General features: G+C 40.1%; 1 protein-coding gene across 1 annotated transcript; it reads right to left on the bottom strand.

The window, feature by feature from the left end:
- Positions 1-1,470: 1,470 nt before the first annotated feature.
- On the bottom strand, positions 1,471-22,296 carry LOC108677598 (putative uncharacterized protein DDB_G0282133). The gene is made up of 7 exons (XM_047883920.1): positions 21,951-22,296; positions 8,560-8,739; positions 7,976-8,067; positions 4,499-7,170; positions 3,865-4,216; positions 3,199-3,435; positions 1,471-2,790 (listed from the first exon to the last, which is right to left on the bottom strand). Exons 1-7 carry the CDS (start codon positions 22,064-22,066, stop codon positions 2,735-2,737), a joined length of 3,705 nt encoding a protein of 1,234 aa, XP_047739876.1. The 5' UTR covers positions 22,067-22,296; the 3' UTR covers positions 1,471-2,734.
- Between the last annotated feature and the right edge of the window lie 92 nt (positions 22,297-22,388).

The following is a 22,388-nucleotide window of genomic DNA, read 5'->3' as shown; positions in this document are numbered from 1 at the left end:
CAAGCGCACCTTTTTCTTTTATTTAAACCCATTATTGAATAAGTTTTGATAGATTAACTGCCATAAATTCGTGGGACACAATTCGAAATGCGGCTGATTTGTACGTTAATATCATCTATTACTATTCCATATTTACTGTAGGAATTATTTCATTTCAGACATCCCGCATACATCAATACCGTAATACAATTTGAATAATCTCAGCTCGAAATTGCCTCCACACACAGATTCCTCGCCGTTGTTGCAATTTCACGCAGTTGTAGTGATTACTGACTAGATACTAAACTAAACACCAACTTTTCGCATTCTTACGTCTAACTGACTTAGCGCTTTGTGAAGTACGCGAATACGAAGCGAAAATAAATATATATACATACCGATAGATCTAAAAGGGACACATTGTAGATAAAGAGCTATGTTTTTAGGTCAGGATCGTTTTCAATTTGATAAATTTTTGCGTGGTATGCGTGCGCATTAGAGCATTAAAATTGGTAATAGGAGCGATCCGCCTAAAGATGATTGAGCATTGATTGGGTGTTTAATAAAAAAATATAAATCAGTACTCACTGCAGTGAGTGACAGAGAGCGCATTTTCTCGTCGACGAAAACGTGGTCACGGACGGACAGACAGACAGACGGACAGACAGACGGACGGACAGACGGACATGGCGAGAACAATAGTGCATTTTTTTCATAAATGGGAAAATGCGCTAAAAATGCAGTTGCCCTCTCACTGGAAGACACAAATCGGAATGTTTATTAAAAGCAATATTCCATACAATGTTTCAATTGTCTTCATTAATACTGAAGGTTATAATAGAAACCAGGATGAAAGAATTTCCCCCCAAATGGAGACAAATAGTTAAGCTGTAATTAAGTTATGTTTTCTAATCGTTTTGGCCAATGTGCCGTCAAAAAATATTATTTTCCCTATTTATTTCCAACTTTGGAATAACCCAACATGAAAATGAGAAAGCTAGCAGGAAAAAGTCAACTATTAAAACAAATTAAGTTGATCAAAGGCCTAGCAAGCATTAAAAACAAGCCACCTAATACGGCACAGATGATAAAATATGTGATGGGCTAAAAACCACTTACGAAATCGGTTCTCAGTGCGGTCACATGTGAACCGGGCGTTTTTTCTATAATTTCAACATTTTTGATTATGATGCAATGGTCTGCAAGCACAACGAAACAACCAAGTTTTTTTCAAGACCATTCACAAATTTTGGTTTCTACGTTCCAAACATAAAATTTTAATCAATGACTGGGATAAGAATTGCTTGCCTCAATAATGACATCCGCAATGGCAGTAATAATTACAGAGGGACTTGTAAGCAAGCACCGTACATTCTTGGAAATGGAAAACCGTGCAATTGAGAACCTCAGAAATCTCCGTTTCAGTTCGTCATGACTAACGTACTTAAAGCGTTCGTAAACAGGATGAGAAGGAAAGAGAAATACAAAAAATGCGGTCAAGTATGTATTGTCATGTGGTTATTGCAACTGTGCTCAACACAAACGACTTATTTAATTAAGAATTTACATAAACTGATTTACAACACACCAACAGCCACCAGCACATTGATGCAAACACGAACATAAATACACTAGAGTAACACCTGACATAATCACTTTTTGAAATTCTTATTGAACTATTGCGGACCAATTATTAACCAATTCTTCCGGACAACGATAGCCTACAATATTGCTTAAAATTGTTGGAGGAATTGAAAAGAGGGACTTCATGCCGCTTTAAATCTGTCGATGGATTTGAAGTAGCATTCAACATTCACTGATCGTAAGAGAGAGAAACGCTACTTCGATATTAAGTTAAGAGTTTAGAATTTGTGTTGCTATACGCAATAGTGACGATAATTTGCATGCAACTCAAGTCATCAACAAACGATTGACGGTCAAACGTAGGTAAGAGAAATAATCATAAGAACTTCGCTTAGCGAAAAAAGAGTAAAAATTAAATAGTAAATTATAATCCAAATTAAAAGCGAGAAAATTAGTTGCCATGCACGAAATTCCTGAATTGAGGGCATTCAATTGAACGACCACGTATCAGCAATGTACAAACACCAAAAATGTAAGCTCTATTTTAAGTGCACATCACTCATAAGTGAAATTGTAACAGGCATATTATGAGAGAAGTAATGTCATTCGATATGATATCCAAGCAGGTATGTAATAAAGGTAGATGATGATAGGTGCTAAGCATAATAACACCATGAATAATAAAATATCATTTGATCTGACACAAAGATTACAATAGGGTTCCAGCTAGAACAGGTCGCTATTTGAAATCTGGCCTAAAACATCGACATCGTCTATTGTACAATTTTACACAGAAAAATCTTACACGTAGAAAATACTTCCTTACGACAGCGGAGGTTTATGGTTCGAAAATATACAGATGAAATTTTCAGTCATCAGAGGATCAGCCAGGAACCAGGAGAGTTTAAATAGCTTAAACCTACAAGAAAATCACACTGAAAAATATGAGCTTAAGAATGCCTCTCGGTACGTATATCTAAGTATGAATATACGGGTCGGTACATCTAATGTTACGTTTATCATCAGTAATATCAGTCTTGAATACAACTTAGACGGTGAGAGCACGTCATTAATCAGGAGCTCACATGTAAATACTTGAACAATATTTTCTCGGTAAGGTTTTGACACAAATATCACAAGGGCGAGTCAGAAGCAGCCATTCGAACAGCCTTCACACGTTGCCTTCCCAGACGTCTTCCTTCTGCTTAGCTATCATCCGCTTGCGATCTGAACAACAACCAATTAGCAAATTATGGTAAAAGCTTGCGCATCGTCATTTAAAATTAAAATTGAAATAATAATATTATATACTATTGATGTACGATTCAACAAAATGTGCAATACATACTTAGTTCATTGTAAATAACATTAAACTAGAAATTCGATATAAGAGAGTTGCATAAATCAATACATGTTAAAGGGTATCTTATTTCGAAAAGAGAGATAATCACCTTGGAGCAAGAAAATCATGTTCAAAATAAGAAAAAAAAAACATTTAGAGAAAGCTTCTTATAACATCGGCGTGCTATAATCCTATAACGATACATTCTAAGTTTTTATTGTAATATTTTCAAAACGTAAATCCAGCGAAAGAGCAACTTAGTGCAGCTAAAAATGTGTTACGGTAGAGCCCACCTCGAGCGTCTTTGATTGCTCGGGCCTCCTTCTCCTTCTCCTCGCGACTGAGGCTGACGCGTACACCCAACGCTCCCGTGAGCAGACGGCGAGCGAGCAGCATGCTGGTCGCAGGGCGCGGCCTAGCTGGCAACAGCTCCTCGTCGATGGTCACGGCCTTCGCCTTAGCTGCTGCCGACGCATCTGCCAGGCGACGCGACTTGATGTGGGGATGCTGCAAGCACAGCGCTTTTTCGGCTGTAATGAGGGAAATCATGTGAATTCATTCGGCTGCAATGAAGGAATTCATGTGAATTCATCTTGCATCTTTAAAACTAGTACTGCCTATAAGATTTTAAACTAGGTGCTCAATAATCCGAGATAATTAAATAAACTATGACATAGCAGCTAAAATTCCAAATTCATGCAATGAATCCAAGAGCATTAGTATTTAAAACATCATACGCTGAGATTAGGATTTTTATTTTCTATACATAAATTTATTCTGAATTCTTGAAGAGGCAAACATGCAAGTTAGTTTGTTAGTTCATTGGCCGGCAAACAAGCAAGTATCTAAATGTTCAGGTTAGAGTAAGTTCCTCAATAGACAATTAGATAGTTCCCCAATAGACAATTTAATTCATTACAAAGAAACGCAGCGCTACAAAAATCATCAATTCCACAAACCGATGGCGAGTGAAGAGAAGACAGCGAGAGCAGCAGTGTCGTTCACCCACTTAATGTCCACAGGCGCTGCGGCCTGGTAGCCTTGATACACGGCCACCAGATCCGCGGTGCGGAAGCTGGAAGGGAAATCAAAAAGTTCTAGGACATGAGCGAGGCCGCTCTGACACCCGCCGTTGTCATCTGATACAGGCGAGTCCCCAGAACTGTGGGAGTTGGGGCTGCTCTTGTTAGGTGGGGAGGAAGCATTGCGCAGGAGAGGATGAGGCGGGCTGTTGCCGGTGTGCCTGGAGGGAGAGTTGCGCTCGTGTGGGTGCACGTAAAGCTGCCTCGCAGGGCTCGGTTCGTAAGCACTCTGCAAAAGAATTCAGAATCGTAAGCTTATAATTTCAACGGATTTGCATCGAGTGAATTCAATGGTCAACTTATAAGATGAAAGTTGTGACACATGAAAAAGTCGTATTACTGGATATCAAAATTTCATAATCTGTAAAGGATAGAAATATATTCCAAAATATTATAATTAATATTGTGATATAGATGTTTTCAAAATTCAACAAAGTGCTGCAAGTACACATTAAAAAAACAGGGACTTGGGAAACCTTTATTAACATTTGAATAGTAAAAAAGCTCTCACATAATCTTGACGAGGCGGCGCTATGTTGGCATCTCTACCAATAGCAGTCCCGATCCTGCGCCGTGTCTGCTCGTCAACGCCACAAGAACTATCTTCGCGGTCCAGTTGAGCAGCGATGTTCTCACAGCGCAGTTTTTGTTGCTCTTGCGCCTCAGCTCGCAGAGCTGCTTCACGCTCTTTCAGCACTCTGAGTTTCTCCTGCCGTAGGTCTTCTTTCTCCATCTCCGCTACCCAGTCTAACGGTTCGTCATCATCTTCATCATTGAGTAATGAGCTGATGGTTTCAGTTACTTCTTGTAGTTCCTTGTTGCATCGGACTAGTTCTGATTCATTTCGCTTGGCTGAAGAATTACTGTTGGAATTGCTATCTGATGTCTTAGGACTTGTTCGGCAATCCGATGTACTAGGGTCTGTTTGGCCTTCCGATGTCATAGGGATTACTTGGCCGTCTGATGTCAGAGGGCTCATTCGGCCGTCCGTTGTCTTAGAGCTTACTCGACCTTCCGAGGGTCTCAGCTCGTTTGATGTGCTTGGGCATGTTGTTGTATCTAATTTACAAGGGATTATTTGGCCACTGCAAGTTAGATCGCTTGATTTCTCTGCTAATTTAGAATCATTCTGCTCCTGAGATTTAAGGGGATTAACTCGGCTGAAAATTTGTTCGTGTGTCTCCTCGGTGGGTGAAAGGTTTTCAGTGGGAGTCCCAAGCGCTGAGCTAGAACAGGATCCCGGCACACGATTAGAAACTGAATTACGCCTCGAGTCGTTGTTGTGAAAAGGAGGTTTGGCAGATAGAGGTTTATCAGTGGAATTTCGGCGATACAACGAGCTATCAAAGCGAGAAGAATATTCGGGAGAATTAGCGCCATCGTGGGAACCATTCTTATCGGTATAGTAATGACTTTTCACCGGAGTATTGGGATAGGTCACAGGTTTCTGTTGATGCCACCGGCCATACTCATTCCTCTCGAGGCTGGGATTGCGGCTGCTAACACGACTCGTGGCTATGCTAGCCGGGCCCTCATATTTCATTGGCCCGTTGTAGACTGCGTGTGAATTATCCTGAGGTCTGTGGTAGCCACGGCCGCTGTTCTTGCCCCTGTTGCTGTAGCCGCTCTGAACACTCAAGTTGCCGAGGCTTCCACGCTGATCTCGCGACATCGAATCGAAGCTATGATCCCTGCTACCAGATCGGCGCTTACGATTTCTGCGCGAACGTCGCTTTCTCGGGCTGGATTCAACAATATTTATGACATTTTCTTTACTATGAACACTGTCACGGTTAGGTGTAGGACTCTTACTAGCTCTTCCCATTTGTTCGACGGGCGATCGCATCATACTTTGAGTCTCCCAACTTTTCTGCTCAGGATTATTGCTGTGCCGCACATCGGAAGGGAAACCATTAACGCTTTCATTTCTGTCCGCTGAGCGATCGGACTCATTATTCAATGTCTTTTCAATAAGCTTAATCGACATTAGACTAAGCCTGGATGAATTTTGCATTACTTTGTGCGCACTAGGGGTTGACTCTCGGCTTGAGTTGTACCATTTGCCGTTTTGAGAAGGCTTTCCGTCAAACCTCTCGTCTTCATTATCGTAAATAGACATACGACTAGAGGGTCTACTGTAGTTGTCCCCTTCATAACGCTGCCGCCCGCTGAACTCGGACACGATGCTTGTGATAGAGAAGGCAGGAGACGGAGGCCGGTAGTTGTGGTCAGTGAGAGGAGAGGCGCGGCTGTTGCCATAACTTTCGCTATCGACGCCATATTGCCGACGCGGCCGTGGCACGTATAACACCTGATCAGGACGTGCCCTTCTGGGGTCCCCCATATATTTTCCACAGTTGTTCTGATAATTAACATGATTATTAGCCAAGACTTTATCACTGCAATCCTGTTGACGTGTACGCTCATATGGTGACTGTGCGTTGTGGTATTCATTACGGTTGTTCTTGTAGAAAGCACCAGCCGTTTTGTTGAAGTATTTGCTTGACAAGGATTCAACAGCGTTGCTCAAATTTCTGATATCCTCGCTCTGCATGAGCCGTTTTTGATCTAAATGGTCCCTTAGATCGAAATGTTGCTTTTCATTAGCACACAAACCAGATGATGAATCGCTGCAGGACGGCTTTGTTGAAGCCTTAACAAATTCCACATTTTCGTTATCATCATTCGTTGTATTATTCGACTCATTAATCACATTTTCCTTCACAAAGTTCAAGTTTGAATTTGCTTGGTTGGAATCTGAGGTGATAGACGCTGTGATGGAATCCTCACCGTGACCAGAATGTGCGTTTTGAGACGAGACTTGAGACGAGCTCGACGCGTGGTCGCTCTCAGAGACACGGTTGTTCTGAGGAGGCCTGCGGCCCGAGCGAGGCGACTTGAGGTGCTGCGTTCTGTTGTGTGCGGTCGAGGATGCAGGTTCCTGTCTCAGGTTTGCGCTCGGCTGTCGACGGTTGGGTCCATGACCGCCATTGCGCGCGGGGAGACTAACAACAGGGGGATCAGCTGCCTGAGGCTGCTGCTGCGAAGGTGGCTGGTGTCGCGGGTGTTGAGTTTGAGCTTGTTGATGATGCGGCAGTTGATGTTGGGTCTGTTGAGGTTCAGGCTGTTGACGACGCTGCATGCGAGCAGCGGGAGGTTTGTAGATCTCAGCCGTCATTTTGCCTAAATGAAAAATTTTCATTACATTGCAGAAAACATTATCAACATGAAAACAAACAGCATAGCAAGCTTTTCACGTTAATGATATATATAGTCAGATGGGGTAAGACAGGACCGAAATCACTAACAAGCCCGTAGCATCTATACCATGAATAATTAAAAAATCCTAAACATATCACAAGGTGTATCTATGCAATAGGCTTCTAAGCTATTGATTGCTCTAACATATTCTTTTGTCAAATTAAATTCAGTGCAATTAGAATGCACGCCATGGGCTGGTCCTTTCTTACCCCATGAAGGCTGCGATCCTGTCTTACCCCATTTGACTATATAACACATTTATTAGATTCCAACAAGGAAAAAATTACCGTCGTGTTTTAAACGATGTTAAGATTTAAATACCCACTAATCTTTTCATACAGCCTCTAAGTAAATACAAACAACCAATTTACTGCGATATTCTATGAGCGGAAGCTTTAGGCACGAGAATAGAAGAATATAAACTAAATTCTTCCTAACATTTAAACCTATTTTATGTGTACACCAAACAAAAGTTGCTCATGTGATTACACATTTATTACAATTCAAGACAGATACGTAATCATCTGTACCAAATACGGGCTCATCGGTCAAGTTAGAAGAAGGTTCGAACAATACCAAGAATTTGTCCAAATAGGCTAAGAGGAATGAAAAAAAAAAAATAATTTGGTACGTCACAGAATTTAGAATATACCAGATGTATGAGGAATAAAAAAAAAATTTGGTGCGCCACAGAATTAAGAATAGAAAGAATTAATTTCTCTCTCACATCTCCTGGCTTGACGTTGTTGCGGGGAGGTAGAGAAGGATGAAGTCCCTGGGCAGCTCTCGACATCACCCGTCATGCTGGCGACTATTGTTCTGAGAACAAAAAGGTAATGTCAGTGACAGCTTATGTGGATAAGTGCATAAATCATCCAAGTACGCAAATGAAGGGGTTGCAGGCAGCACCCACGTACTCGATTCAGTAGAATTAGAAACATCTGATTGTTATAAAAAGTATCATTAATGAAAAGGCAAAAATATTAAAGAACAAATTATTAGAAGAAACTTGATGCTTAGTGACGGCAATCAGTCATGACACTCCCGGGATAATTAACAGATAACAATTGCTTGATCGATAACAAACCCATTCGATGCAAACGATCGTTCTTCGATAGTTTTTGTAACGTGCAACTGAATCATACATAAATACAGCAGGCATGTACGATTAACAAATACTTACAAACAACTAATTTCAACAAGATTCTAAGGAGAAGCGTCACCAATACAACGAATGGCGAAGCAAAGTACAACTTTACGAAGGGAAACACAAGTTCCTTGGCTCTACCACATCAGCGAAGACTGGCTCACTTATGACTTATGTTGTTTAAAACTTGTGCAGGAAGCTGATGTTCATCTGCCGCTCTGACAGTGAGACGTCGGTCAGGCTCGACCCCAACACTCAGCGTCTGCAAGCGCGGGTAGTTCTCCTGCACCAACTGGTGCGCCAGGTAGCGGTGGCGGGCTGATAGAGGAGGAAGCACCAACACTCTGCAAGATAAAACTTCATAATTAGTTTCTGAATGCTCACGATTTTTTCAAATCATTAAAAGACAAAAATTTGTTCACCATGTTATATGCAAGATATGCCGGATGATTTGATGCTCACGCCGGAAAAGAGCAGAGTGCTTCAGACTATGACAGCGCAGCGCTAGTCCGACACAGTCTATCCATCATTGCGCGGCACAAGAAGTGCCAATATCGCATCGTAAATACCCTCGTGACTCACATTTTCATGCGCGTCACGATATAAATACTTGGTCTCCTAGCTGCTGAAAAGCATGGCGAGCTCACTTAGTTACGCACAACAGGTTTAGGCCTTAGTCGTACTAGCGACGTACAAATAAATACAAATAAGTCTCACTCTTTAGCAAAATCATGCATCAATACGTTCCGCAATCGATGAAAATTTCTACCAGAACAAGCTACAGAGAGACCTATTGTGCGTCCAACGAGCATCACAGTATTTGAAAATTCTTCCTGTTAGTTGAGGTAACAATGATCTAGATTCGTTGGGATGGGATTAATAAAAATCGGAACGTACGAGTACTATATTAAAAAGTTCGAAGTCGACACGTGAAAAATAGAATGTGTACTTGATAATCAGGAGGCACCATACGAGAAAAAAGTATAAAAATAAGGTGAGCAGGATCCCTGAAGCGTTAGTATTGCAAATTAAATAAAATTGATAAATAAGGATGCAACACTTGTATTTTGATTCTATGTGAAGTGCAAGAAATGTATTAGTACGTATCTAAGTTTCTCAAACAACAATTTATTACAATTCTACGCTACGGCCTAGTATTCAATGCGCTATTCTATATTCTGTATCACTCGTCTTTAGATAGTGAACAAAGGAAGCCAAGTAATAGTGCAAAGTGGGAGATTGCATGAGCCTTGCACAGACGTACGGACCGACAACCAGGAAATGGAACAAGTAATCGGATCGGAACAAGCAAGTCGATCGGAACAAGCAAGTCGATCGGAACAAGTAAGTCGATCGGAACAAGTAAGTGAACAAAGGTAGCCAAGTAATACAGCAAAGTGGGAGCGTGCAAGAGCCTTGCGCAGACGTCTGGACCGACAACCAGGAACTGGTCTGACCACTCGAGTCCGCGTCGCCACTCCATTCCAATATAATTTCGAGAGGGCAACACCGCAATCACTAATCTTGTGTTATCAAAAATCCTTCGTATTACATATATTTTTCAGAATATTGAGCAAATTCATTCTAAGTTAGAATATGAATGAATTTTCGCTGAAATATTTTTCTCTTCATCCCGCCGATCGATAAGATAGCAGGTACGCAAAAACTTACATCCAGAGCTGGGCAGCGCTACTTTGAAATGTAGCGGCCGCTACCGCTACATGCTCTAAATGTAGCGGGCGCTACCGCTACATGCCTTAAATTTTGCGGCCGCTACCGCTACATGCTCTAAATGTAGCGGGCGCTACCGCTACCATGCCTTAAATGTAGCGCCGCTACCGCTACATGTAGCGCGCTACTGCCCACCTCTGCTTACATCGAAAGTCATTAAACTTATCCGAGTAAATTCAGAGGAAGAATTCTCATAAGACCAAACTAATTGTGATGAAGAGAAAACCAAACCGTGCAGGTAGTAAATTTCTGAAACGAATGACCCTTACGTGGGCAGCTCGTTTAACAGTGCAATTAATGAACAGAACGAACGAGCCTCGCGAAGGCGGCGCGTTGAGCAGTGCACTGCATGAGTGCAATGGACGGGTTATATACATGTGGGTCACAGCGACTGCTGACAGCCGGCAGTAATGCGACGGTCGTTGGGAAGTTATTAATAAACTGCACAATCAAGCTCTGATTGAAATTTATTTGTGTAACTTGTATTTGAAAGAAAATTAACCAAATACATACGAGGAAGGTGACAAAGTAACATCACTACGGAAGTATGCGCTTGTAACATCACTATGGAAGTGATGTTACAAGCGCACGAAACTGAGGGATCGATACCGGCCGGAGCCTTACTTTTGGCTCCTGATGAAGACGTCACAAGGAAAATAGCGACGTTTCGTGGTAAAATGATGCACCGAAAACTAAGATGCACAATTGAAATGATGCACAATTGAAAATTGCAAATAAAAATTATGATATGTCTTGGTTCATCCGCTGTCTTTATATATTTATTCCAGCTATGGACTAAGATGAGCAGCCGTTCCAAAAATAGATATTTTAGTTCACGACAGGAAAAACTAATACAATCAATATAACGAGTAAATTACAACCCAGTTTCGTTTCGTTGAAAATCTCAGTCATGCATTGAACAATCTGCTATATTAAACAGTACTAGACATCAGGAAGAGACTGCAGCACGAATTGGTATGGACTCGCTTGGCCGGTTGAACGTGATTTGCATGACCTATGTATATTAGCGAGCCCAGGCTCCCCAAGATCGAGCTAGCGCATCACAAACCAATCAAACGATTGTGTACAGTTTTATGTTAATTAGGGGTAGTGAATTTGCATTTCACTATTTGTAAAAGGAAGGCAACATTCAAACGATATCAATTAGCCTTTTCCAATTTCCCCCCCCCCACCCCCTCCCCCCAAATAATAATAATTATACAAAAATGCCGTCTACTTTTTTCTAGTGTCTCCAATATGTCTTTGAAAGCGTGCAACAAGTAGCGACGAACTAAATCATGAAGAGATATTAGAGCAAATGGCTTAAATTCCTAGATGAAAATTAACGGTAAAATTTCTCAACATTGTTCTCATAATGGATTTTTGCCCCTCAACTGTTTTATCAAAATGTGGGCGCCAGATGCCACTGAGGCCGACGCCATGGTGTCGATCGCTAATCCAAAATCAATAAGAACGCAATCCTGCGTCGGCAAATGAGGAGGGCGGTAAAGGAGCCTCTTCTTTGTATGGAGAGCGATGGCCTAAACGGAGGAGACCGCGACCGCATGAACATCAGGGACACTAATGCGTGAATATCAAGGTTTAAATATTAGAACTATCAGATTTGTACAACTCGTGAATTAATATTAAAAGAGTATTTGTAGATTTATTCGTACAGATGCACACAACTTATACACTCGAGAGCGGTAATGAGAACTTGAGCTGGTGAACCTCGTGGGTACACAATGGGAATCCCGTTTCATATTTTATTCTTGCTCGTGTTTTCTATTCCACAAGAATATTAAAACGAGAGCTTTTAATTTCCGAACTAAAGAAACACAGTTTATCTTTTATCGAGTTCGCTAGCAGAAAAATGTGAAGAGATTCGCGTTCGATATACAAGCTACTTTCTCACAAAATCACCTCGAGTAGACAGCCGAGGTCTGGAAGTCATGGCAGTCGTCTTATGCAAGACCGGCGAGCGATGACCAGCTGGAGGGAACGAGACCTTGACATGGTTACTCTTGACTGCTGGATAATGTGGCTGCAGCTCATGGCTCTATTATAGTCAAATAAATGCAAATCACGGTCAACTTCGTGACTGAACTCAACTGGTGAGAACACGTAAACGTTCAATCGAATTCGTAACAGTGTCATAACAACTGTATGAACAGCAGGAACGATAGAAAGCTATTTGAAATATTAAAAACAGTAATGAGATTGGTCAGTGGGAAAACTAGTTCGTTAGGAACCCTACAAAAGCAGTAGGTTTCACACCATTGACAAGTAAAAGGGAATACAGGAGCCAACGGCAAATTGTGAGAGAGAAAGGCACGATGCAAACAGTGTGATCGGTGAGCAAAATATAGGCGCTGCAGGGACGAAGCATCACACACGCACCACGAGCGTCGGAGTCACTATAAATACATGGAGCGCCGACGGTGGCCAGGCTGCCAAAATCACAAGCTCCACCAACCGCTTATGACGCTCACTAACAACTAATAATAATAATTATAATTGTAATAATTGCATTGTATTCAAGAAGCTAGCGTGTCGTTCAAATTTTCACAATAACGAAGGAATCGTGCTTATGAAGAACATAGAATAATTTCAATGGCAAATTCGCAACGATTTTTGGTTGAGCAAAAATTTGAGAAACCTTGGCTTATCCCGCATCATGCACAGAAAAGAAGCGTGAAAAATAATCATTAACTTCAATCCAATTCAGTATCAAATTCGAACTATCGTTTCGCTACTCAAAGTATGCCTGCGGCAACTGTACCACTCCATCTACTACAAAAGAAACTTACATATGGCGCTAAATAATATCAAAGATATTTGTTGTTGACAAATAATTCGTAATTATCTGGAATTAATCCGGTCTCTACGTTAAGCTTGCTTCAAATTCTCGAACCGTATAGACAACAAAAGGTACGCTTAATTTCGACTGAAACAATAATCGGGTCTCTACGTTAAGCTTGCTTCAAATTCTCGAACCGTACAGACAAGAAAAGGTACGCTTAATTTTGAATGAAACAATTTTTAGTGACAGCTCATACAGGTCAAGCCGTTTCAAGTTTTGGCTTGGTTTATTTACGTTAAAGATACGTCGAGATTCTCGCCCGCCTAACGTACAAACGGCCATCAACAAGTCGTAGCAAATGTAAATAAATAGATGCTCCCTTCAACGAGTGAATTTAGAAATTTGCAGGCAACACTAATTTCACCATAGAACAAGAATAGTTTCCGATTAGATAATGTAATTACAAATGTGAGCCTTGTTAAATTAGTCACTTTAGCGTACGAAATCTAAAAAAAATATAACTCAGTACTCACTGCAGTGAGTGACAGAGAGCGCATTTTCTCGTCGACGAAAACTTTAGGTCACGGACAGACGGACGGACAGACAGACGGACGGACAGACGGACGGACGGACATGACGAGCACAATAGTGCATTTTTCCCATAAATGAGAAAATGCGCTAAAAATTGAGTAACCATTGAATTAACCCACACCACATTTGCCAAGCTGCCACAATTGAATCAGTGTGTCACGGCGTGACACACGCCCGAAACTCACTGACAGCTGCAAGCCACGCGTACTTGCTCACGAACGTCGCAACGTTTCATGTTTTTTACATTACTCCTATAATAGGCTTTGCTAATAATTTATTTACATTCTCAGACAACAATCACCATGCTCAGCAAATATTTCTTGAATCAGTCGCTTTCATTAAATGTTCCGATCTCTTTTTTTCATAATAAAATTGTTTTTAATGTTTGACAGTACAAAATTAGTCATAATCAAGAGTAATAGATGGAAACACGTTGACAACACAGCAGCGAGATCTGCAGAAACAACTGTCGAATGCACAGAAAAACCATCGAGACTCAATGCACGCACGGAGAGGAGACAGCGTTGCATGCGCCATGCAGCGACGGTCAGCGCGGACAGAGAGAAAGTGTGTCGCTGCCTCGCTATATGGCAGCTCAGCGTTAGAGTCCGGCAGATCTCGAATATCATGAGCAAGGCTGACCACACATCAAGACTTTAAAAATCGAGTTTGACAAAAAAACCTTGCAGATATATTTTATTTTTACCTCGCAATAAACTATAAAAGAATATTTCCCTTCTTCAATTGTTTATGAACAGTTTAGAAAAACGTCGTGTGCATCGTTTTGCGTAGACCCGCGATGCGTATGGCGGCTCGAGTCGAGAGCCGACCTTAACTGTATGAATAACAACGTAATCTCCTCTTCCGTTACTAAATACTACCTAGTACCAACTTTAAATAAAATATGCAAAATACATCGATGTTATTGTGCACGTACATTTTCAACAAATTTAGGAATTTTTAAATTAGAGAAAAATAATGCTAAGAGAGAGCGATAAGGTTGAACGAAAGGACATTGTTGTGACACTGGCTACAAAGAAGTGACAGGTAATAGCTGCGAGAGAAAGTTCCTGATACGTACAGTCTATCACTTAAGAATCTCTTGCTGGCAAGCACTGATGATATGGCATCTCAAAATTCAATCATCTAAAACTCATCTTCTAAAAAACATTCTTCAGAAGGAATTGGAGTTAGAATAGCTAACTATTAATCTATAAAAACTCAAAGCTCGACATTGTAAAATCAAAGACTTACATGAACGAGTAAGCACTGTTAAATGAAAGCGTTGATCATATTCACTTGAACGTAAAAAATAACAATAAATTACGTGATCAATAAGAAAATATCCACAGAAATAGCCTCATGCACTTGAAGGAGGAAAATCAGCCCGATTGTGCATTGAACTAGACGATAAGAAACGGGGCATCAGGCATCATCCACAGTAAGGAACTGGATAAACGGAACTCTCCCATGCGGAAATGACAAGCTAGGGCTAGCGAACTCTAATATAAATAATCGCTCGAAGCGCCGTTATAAGGCCCTTTCAGGGTCAGGGAAGCGCGAGACCTTAAACACGTAGGCGTGCAGTCCACAGCATTGACGGTACGGGAGTGCAAGTAACAGTTGCAGTGCAAGGCCACTACTCGGACATAGTGGAGTGTATGAGTAACTCTAACACCTGCTATTGCAAAGCAACTTCAAGCTGCGTGCAGGGGATATTTATGTAGTGTTTTCTACATATGCATGTATTGAATGCTACATACTTCAATAAATGGCCTCCTATAATGGAGGCAATGTTTTGAAACTTACAAGTATTAGGTTGTATTTATCTTATATATATTACATATGTTACTTTCAGAATTCCATCCAGGTAGTACCTATAACTGTAAGACCAGCTAATTGCAAGAATATATACGTTATAGAGCTCAAGTTTGTCCAATAACACAGGCCGGATTAGTGTACAAGGAAGAAGATGAGGCAGGAAGCTTGGCCAGGGGATGTGAGCTGAGCAGCGCAGGGTCACGGCCGGCCTAACGGCCCCCACATGATGCAATACTACACGCCTACTACATATAACGGTGCTGGTGTCACACGCGCTTCTAACTCATAGCTTACATGAGTTACATCCCTAATTTCTTATTGCCTCGAATTATTTTATGTTTTATGAAGAATTCGGGAAAATTGATAAGAAGAAAATGGTGCTAGTGAATAGAAGTGTAGTGTAGGTAACTGGATAAATAGTAAATGGCGAGATGGATGGCAACGAGACGTACCTATTTTAATAAAAAAAATAACCCGTGCATAAAATTGAGTTCACGAGGGGCAAACAACAACAAACATGAAGACTGAAAAATAACGGATGAACACTGAAGTTGTGAGATTTGAAAATATTATCGTTCAGTAACAATACGACAGAGCGCACAGCTAGGATCAACAAAAATAGGCTGTCTAAATCGCATCTCATCAAACAGATACAGGCCATGTTTGTCAGAAGTTTAGTAAAAAGTTACTCTGGTAGTTGCTGGTGTGATCGCAGACGCGTTGCAAGGCGACGATAAATCGATAGTTTAACGAGTTGCAGGCACGCAGTGAGCGCGTGCCAAGAGGCAGCGACGCGCCGGCAGTGTAGGTGAAGCAAGTTAACCTTTCGTTCCGAAGAAGATAATTTATTATCACTTGACACAAGTCTCATTTAATACGTAAAACGGGAAAACCAAAAGATCCAGATAAAGAGAAAAAAGGAAGTGGAAAGCGAAATTGAAGAACTCACAAGAAGCACGCATGCGCGAAAACATCTCATGTACGAGGTAAAATATGATGTTAATTTACACCAGATGACGGCAGCTGGTAAATTTGAAAGTGCCAGAATAAGGACTAAAACCCTGCGAGTTCATCAGAAACTCATAATTTTGATTTACTTTGGTGGATATTCTTGGATATCTAGTGTTATTGTTTTTTTATTATATCTAGTGTTATAGGCTTGTGAGAGAGCTTTATGTTTGAACTTTTGAAGCAACACACCGAGTCTATTCACATTCGATTCTATTGGTATAACATAAAAATGAGAGGGCACTTGCAGTGAATACAAATTCAGCAGTACAAACTACAGTGCACTTTAAAATTGAACTTCGTACTTACTTATATTATAAGCGCCAAACTTTACCTGACGTTAGTGAAGTTATTTTAGTCGTGCATGTTAACGAAACATTTGTAGTATAAAAATGACTAGCATACGACATGATTCGATAAGAAATGAGATTAATTGAACGATAAGACAATAATATATAGAGAATTACAGATGGAGGGGCGTGACAGAAACACGTTGTAACGCGTGTCGAAACACGTTGTAACAGAAACACGTTGTAACAGAAACACGTTGTAACGCACGCTGACAGCTGCCACAGGAGCTGGTCGCTGGAGTGGCGCCGCGCGTGTCAAGGATGTGATCGCATGTACAGCTCAAACAAAGAACCCTTGAGCTGCACTACTGGCGCATACACTGTTAGAAAAATTACCGTTAACGGTATTACCGGCGTTTCAGTGGCCGGTCGGCACGTGAAAAGAAACACAGTGTCACCGCTTTTATGCTAATTTAAAACTAGGAATCCGTAAAACATCTGATAAAAACGGCGAAACAGTTTATTTTCACGGGGCAACCGGCCTCTAGAACGCCAGTGGGACCGTTTTTTCACCGTTTTTTCTAACAATGTAATTGAAGTTACACTAGCATAGGTATGTATATACCGTCAGCCGCTTCATCACCGAAAACTGAACATTTTAATATTTCAGAAGTTCTTAGTCTAGCACACAAACTATTTCGTTAAAACGCTTTTAAGAAATATATATTAAATTTATTACTATCTGCCTCCAATTCAGAGTTCAAAACGTTTAAACTTATACATACATATAAAAAGTAGGTAGCAAATATGGAATAAACGTAAAGAAATTCTAGAACGGCACTAATTTTACTCAATCTACCATTTTAGCATCAATTGATTTGAAATTAAAAATGCCCCAATTTATATTGAGGATATAAAAGAGATAAAATTATCGTAAATATATGAGCGTTTTTTTTAATTAGGGCAGAAGCACTCGACAGTTCCGCGCCTAGTGATAAAAAGAACTAAGAATAAAACTCAGATTGAAAACTAAGGTGAAAATAATGTATTTAAATAAAAAAATTAAAAATACACATGAAAAATTAGCTGATGAAATGAAATGAATATAAATGTTTCGGGTAATCATTCCCGAGCAAAGCCGGGTTAGCCGGCAGGGTATTTTATACATAGAACTTCGTAAACTCATTTAATTGAAATCACAGGGCAAATTCAGACAAATTCATTCTCCAACAAATCCATGCATTCTCAACACAAACGAACAGAGCAAAAGACTGAAGAACAAAGAAGTGAATAATTGAGTAATACGATAGAACGACAACTCGTCGCTTCACTTCCCAAGGCAAGGCGAGCACCACGTGGAAAAGTTGTTTTTATCTCGGCGCATGGAAAAGTAGGTCGCTATCAAAGAGGTAAAAAACGTATAAAAATAGAAACTAGGAATAACAAAGTTATTTTATGAAAACTTGTATCAACAAAATCTAAAATTCGTCAAACTTTCATTGGTATAGAAAGTTGAATTATTTCTTGAACTGCTAGGTAATGTCAAAGCAAATGAGCAGTCATGAGTCATGACGGACAGAATGAATTAATAAACCAACGTCTGCTTTCAGTCAAGGAAAAATATAAAAAAATAGGTTTAAACGCTCTCTCTTCATTAAACTCAATTCCAGAACAAAGTTTGCGCCAAGTTAGGGAGAATGCTGTTTATCTAAGCTACGACAAACTTAGGCTTCCTCTTTTCCGGTTCTAGCACGGCAAGTGTAAGAAAATTCACTTCAAAATAACAACGCGACCCCCATCGTCACTCCAGCAGACATCGTCACTCACTCACATGACCTACCGACATAACTATAAATGAAATGCGGTTTCGACGTACAAGCATTTCTTTTTTCCACACTACAGCCTGGCTAAGAAAGACGACAGTTCAATTAAAATTAATAGTAGTATAAATTCCAGACAATTCTAGCATTTGATTTCAATCATTTCGGTATTGAATATGAACATAATTCATCAATTAATAGCTGGGCTGACGCCACCACTACCACATGCAACTAGAGGGCGGCCAAAACCTGTTACGCGACCGTCTCAATGACGCGACCAATGACGTTTGTAAACTATGACGTCATTGTAACCCAACAATCAAGCAAAGTGAGATAACACGTAATTTATACCGAGACATGACATTAAAATTATTCAGAAAAAAATTATATAATTATATCATTAGTTTCAAATATGAGTTGGTCCAAAGGGGTTTCAATAGCGCAATTACCTGATATAAAAACAAAGAAGAGCAGCAACAAACGTTCTTCACGTTACTCCCAGTCCCAAAGAAAGTAGTACGCACTATTTTTGTCCACAAAATATTGTATTCACTTTGGTTTGCAACGATCAATTTTGAACAAAAATTTTTCATTTGAGTGCATCAGTAAGTTTTCAGATGCATCAAACAGTTTTGATTAGAGAGACAGTTGCAATAGAACAGATTTAGAGGCTGAACAGGACTGGCGCACACCCACCACTCACGGCTGCGTTTGAGTTACTGAGCGTACTAGATCGCCATCGCATCGTCGCGAGCTAGCAGCCCTAGACTACGCCGAGCAGCTTGATTCGGTCACGTTCATTCCTCGTACGAACAGGTTTCTTTGGAACTTGACAAATTTTATGTCGTTTATCCGTAAATATACCATTTTAATTTATGCACGAACATGTTGGGAACGATTCGTGATTCATAAGCATAAAAATTTATATAACACCTACCACCACATGTATCCAAAGGCTAATCCAATCGGCAAAACGAGTTGAACAAATGCTAAAATCAGCGTTCATGAATGTAAAAATAAAAAATAAATAAAATGTGATAAATTAAAAAATTACCATAGATATTTAGTAGGAAATTGAACTGACATGTTGTCGTTAACAAATATATTCAGGAAAGATGCATGGGACAACAGATTCGACACGCCACTACGATTATTCCACGGTCATTTCGGTTGTAAATTCTTTTGTCCACTTGAAACTTAAAAAAAAAACAGTAACCTGGAGATAACATTCCACTCTGTCTGAGTGGAGTCTAGGAGTCGGGCTAATTTTTTCCTCAATCGTAGCTATTCGTGGGGAATAACTCTGTAAGTAACCACGATAGCAGTATTGTTCAACATCACCTCGATGGATGCTTTTTTTAACGTAAATGTGATGAAAACTTCACTTGAGCACAGTAGTGGGAAGTTAGCAAATGAATACTAATTACTTAAGCGTCTTGAATCTCGAGCATGGCGTTATAACTTCAAGTATAGCAAAAACAAAAAATTCGGGTCACTATATCAGAATTTGCTAAAAAAAACACGGAAATAAATCAATCAAACGAGTTCTGAAAAATAGGTATACGATGGGTCATGTAAACGAAACTTGCCTATACTCGAATCTGAATGGCATATTTATGGGTAAATTGAAAGGGTATAATCGTGTAGAAATATATTAATCGTTTCCGTTTTATTATACATCACTGAAATGTTATTAACGCCTCAGAGTGCTGATAAAATTGGCGAATCGAGTGAAGTTCCTTTATGTGAACGCGCATCTTAAAAAACAGGCAGAGGAGACCGAAACCGGAAAGTATCCGAGGCGTCAAAAATTAAGTCTAATTCCATCCTAGTGCGAGATTACTTCAGTAAATTCATGCCGCTTCACCGTTGTTTTTGGTTTCGCAACGAACGCTTCCGTCCTAACGTGGAAGCAGCGCCGTTATGAGCACCATTACAAGTCTCAAGGCTACGCGACTGCGGACACGGCCACGAATTCCAGAGCTCGTTAATTCTATATCTGAGCGTAGCAAGTGAAAACTTTTTCCGTTATATATGCTATACTCGCCCGTGGAAACAAGCAACGTTCCAGTTTTTAAGAATCAAAATTATTCGATAGCTTGGGAAGAGATATTGTCACCGGCAATACATGGTAATTTTAACATATTATGATGTCTGCAAATTCTCAGTTGATAACAAAGCTTATTGAGGAACTGTTTAGAAAATTGGAGTGATATAGGTTCGCGATGTTAAGAATCGAAATTTCACAAAAATAATCCTAATAACCATATAAAAATCGTTGGATTAGTGGGACAGGTAGGTTAAATGATTAAAAAAAACAATGCGTAGAGTACGAGCCTGGAGGCGAAAAGATTTTTGCTCGAACTATACAACCCAAGACGTAGATTGAGCACCCTGAGCAAAAGAACTTTAAAAGTTATAGAAGAAAATTTGAAAGTTAAAAGTAAAAGAACTTAGAAAGTTAAAGAAGTAAATTAACGAAACTAAGCCGAACTCTCCGAATGGGCCTGTTGAGGAACAAGCGTAGGCAGTGCCCACAGGTGAGATATTTATCAAGAACCCAAATTTGAAATTTTCAAGCCCAAAGTCTTACCACACAACTACGAAATCAAACTGAAAGGAAGAAGCTCAAGGCGGCTACGGAAACAAAGCAACGCGAAACGGACGGGGGAGCATTCCACAGAATGAAATAACAAAAATGAGAAATTCTTAGTGGAACAGCAGCTGTCACCGCACATTCTCGTTGTGCCGCATATATATGACCTAGCCTCAGTAGCATTAGCGACCATATGCACCAGGGATCTACAGATTAATTGATGTGAGTAGTATACTTGAAACCACAAGCATGTATTCAACCATCACATCAAACTCACGAGAAAACTAACAATTATATTACTAAAGCTCTCGTAACTCTTATAAATGACGTTCGAAGATCTTGTTTTTTTTACCGTCACATCTAAGTCACGAGAGAACGAATATATATTACCAAAGCTCTCTTAACTATTAAAAATGACGTATGACGATCATGTTCTTTTTACCGTCACATCTAACTCACGAGAGAACGAACATCAATATATTACCAAAGTTGCCGTAAGTCTTAAAAATTACGTGCGAAGTCGTGTTCTTTTTACCGTCACATCTTACTCACGAGAGAATTAACAATTATATCACTAAAGCTCTCGTAACTCTTAAAAATGACGTGCGAAGATTATGTTCTTTATACCAACACATTTAACTCGCGAGAAAACTAACAATTATATTACTAAAGCTCTCGTAACTCGTAAAAATGACTTGTGAAGATCATGTTCTTTTAACCGTCACATCTTACTCGCGAGAGAATTAACAATTATATCACTAAAGCTCTCGTAACTCGTAAAAATGACTTGTGAAGATCAGTTTTTTTTTACCGTCACATATAACTCAGGAAGAAACGAACAATTACATCATCAAAGCTCCCGTAACTCCTAAACAAGACTTGTGGAGGTGCTCACCGCTGTGGATCTGCCTCAAGACTGTCGTCAAACTCGCGCAGTTCATCGAGCACGGTGAGAGCGAACATGTTGTCCCGCACGTCCAGGTAGCGCCCGTCGACTAGCACTGCACACATCGCGACACGCGCTTCAGAGTCTTCTCACTATGGCACGGTTAATTGGCCGCGTCAAAATAACATTACGCTTTAATAATTTGATGATTTAACAAAGCCTTAATTAACGTGAGGGTCGATGTATCTGGCCTTGAATATATAACATCATGTAATCAGAACACATTAATAAACGTGGGAGTACTAAGGACCATGCCATGTAATGTCAAAATAACACGGTAAGGTTTTTCTATCACAAATAAATTTTCTGATAAAAAATAAATAATTTAATAGTACTGTGTTAGAATATGAAGAAACTAAGCTTTTGATGTCACTTGTTTGCTAAAAT

The sequence above is a fragment of the Hyalella azteca genome, unplaced genomic scaffold (genome assembly GCF_000764305.2).
Source record: "Hyalella azteca isolate HAZT.00-mixed unplaced genomic scaffold, Hazt_2.0.2 contig14037, whole genome shotgun sequence".
Taxonomy (NCBI): Eukaryota; Metazoa; Arthropoda; class Malacostraca; order Amphipoda; family Hyalellidae; genus Hyalella; species Hyalella azteca.
This window is presented reverse-complemented; position numbering and strand designations above follow the sequence as displayed.

Excerpts from the sequence above, each read along its gene's own strand:
- LOC108677598 (XM_047883920.1), bottom strand. The coding sequence starts at position 22,066 with ATGTGTGCAGTGCTAGTCGACGGGCGCTACCTGGACGTGCGGGACAAC. Across the intron at positions 8,740-21,950 it reads CTTGAGGCAGATCCACAGCG|AGTGTTGGTGCTTCCTCCTC; the intron begins GTGAGCACCTCC and ends TTTATCTTGCAG. Across the intron at positions 2,791-3,198 it reads AGCAATCAAAGACGCTCGAG|ATCGCAAGCGGATGATAGCT; the intron begins GTGGGCTCTACC and ends GTTGTTGTTCAG.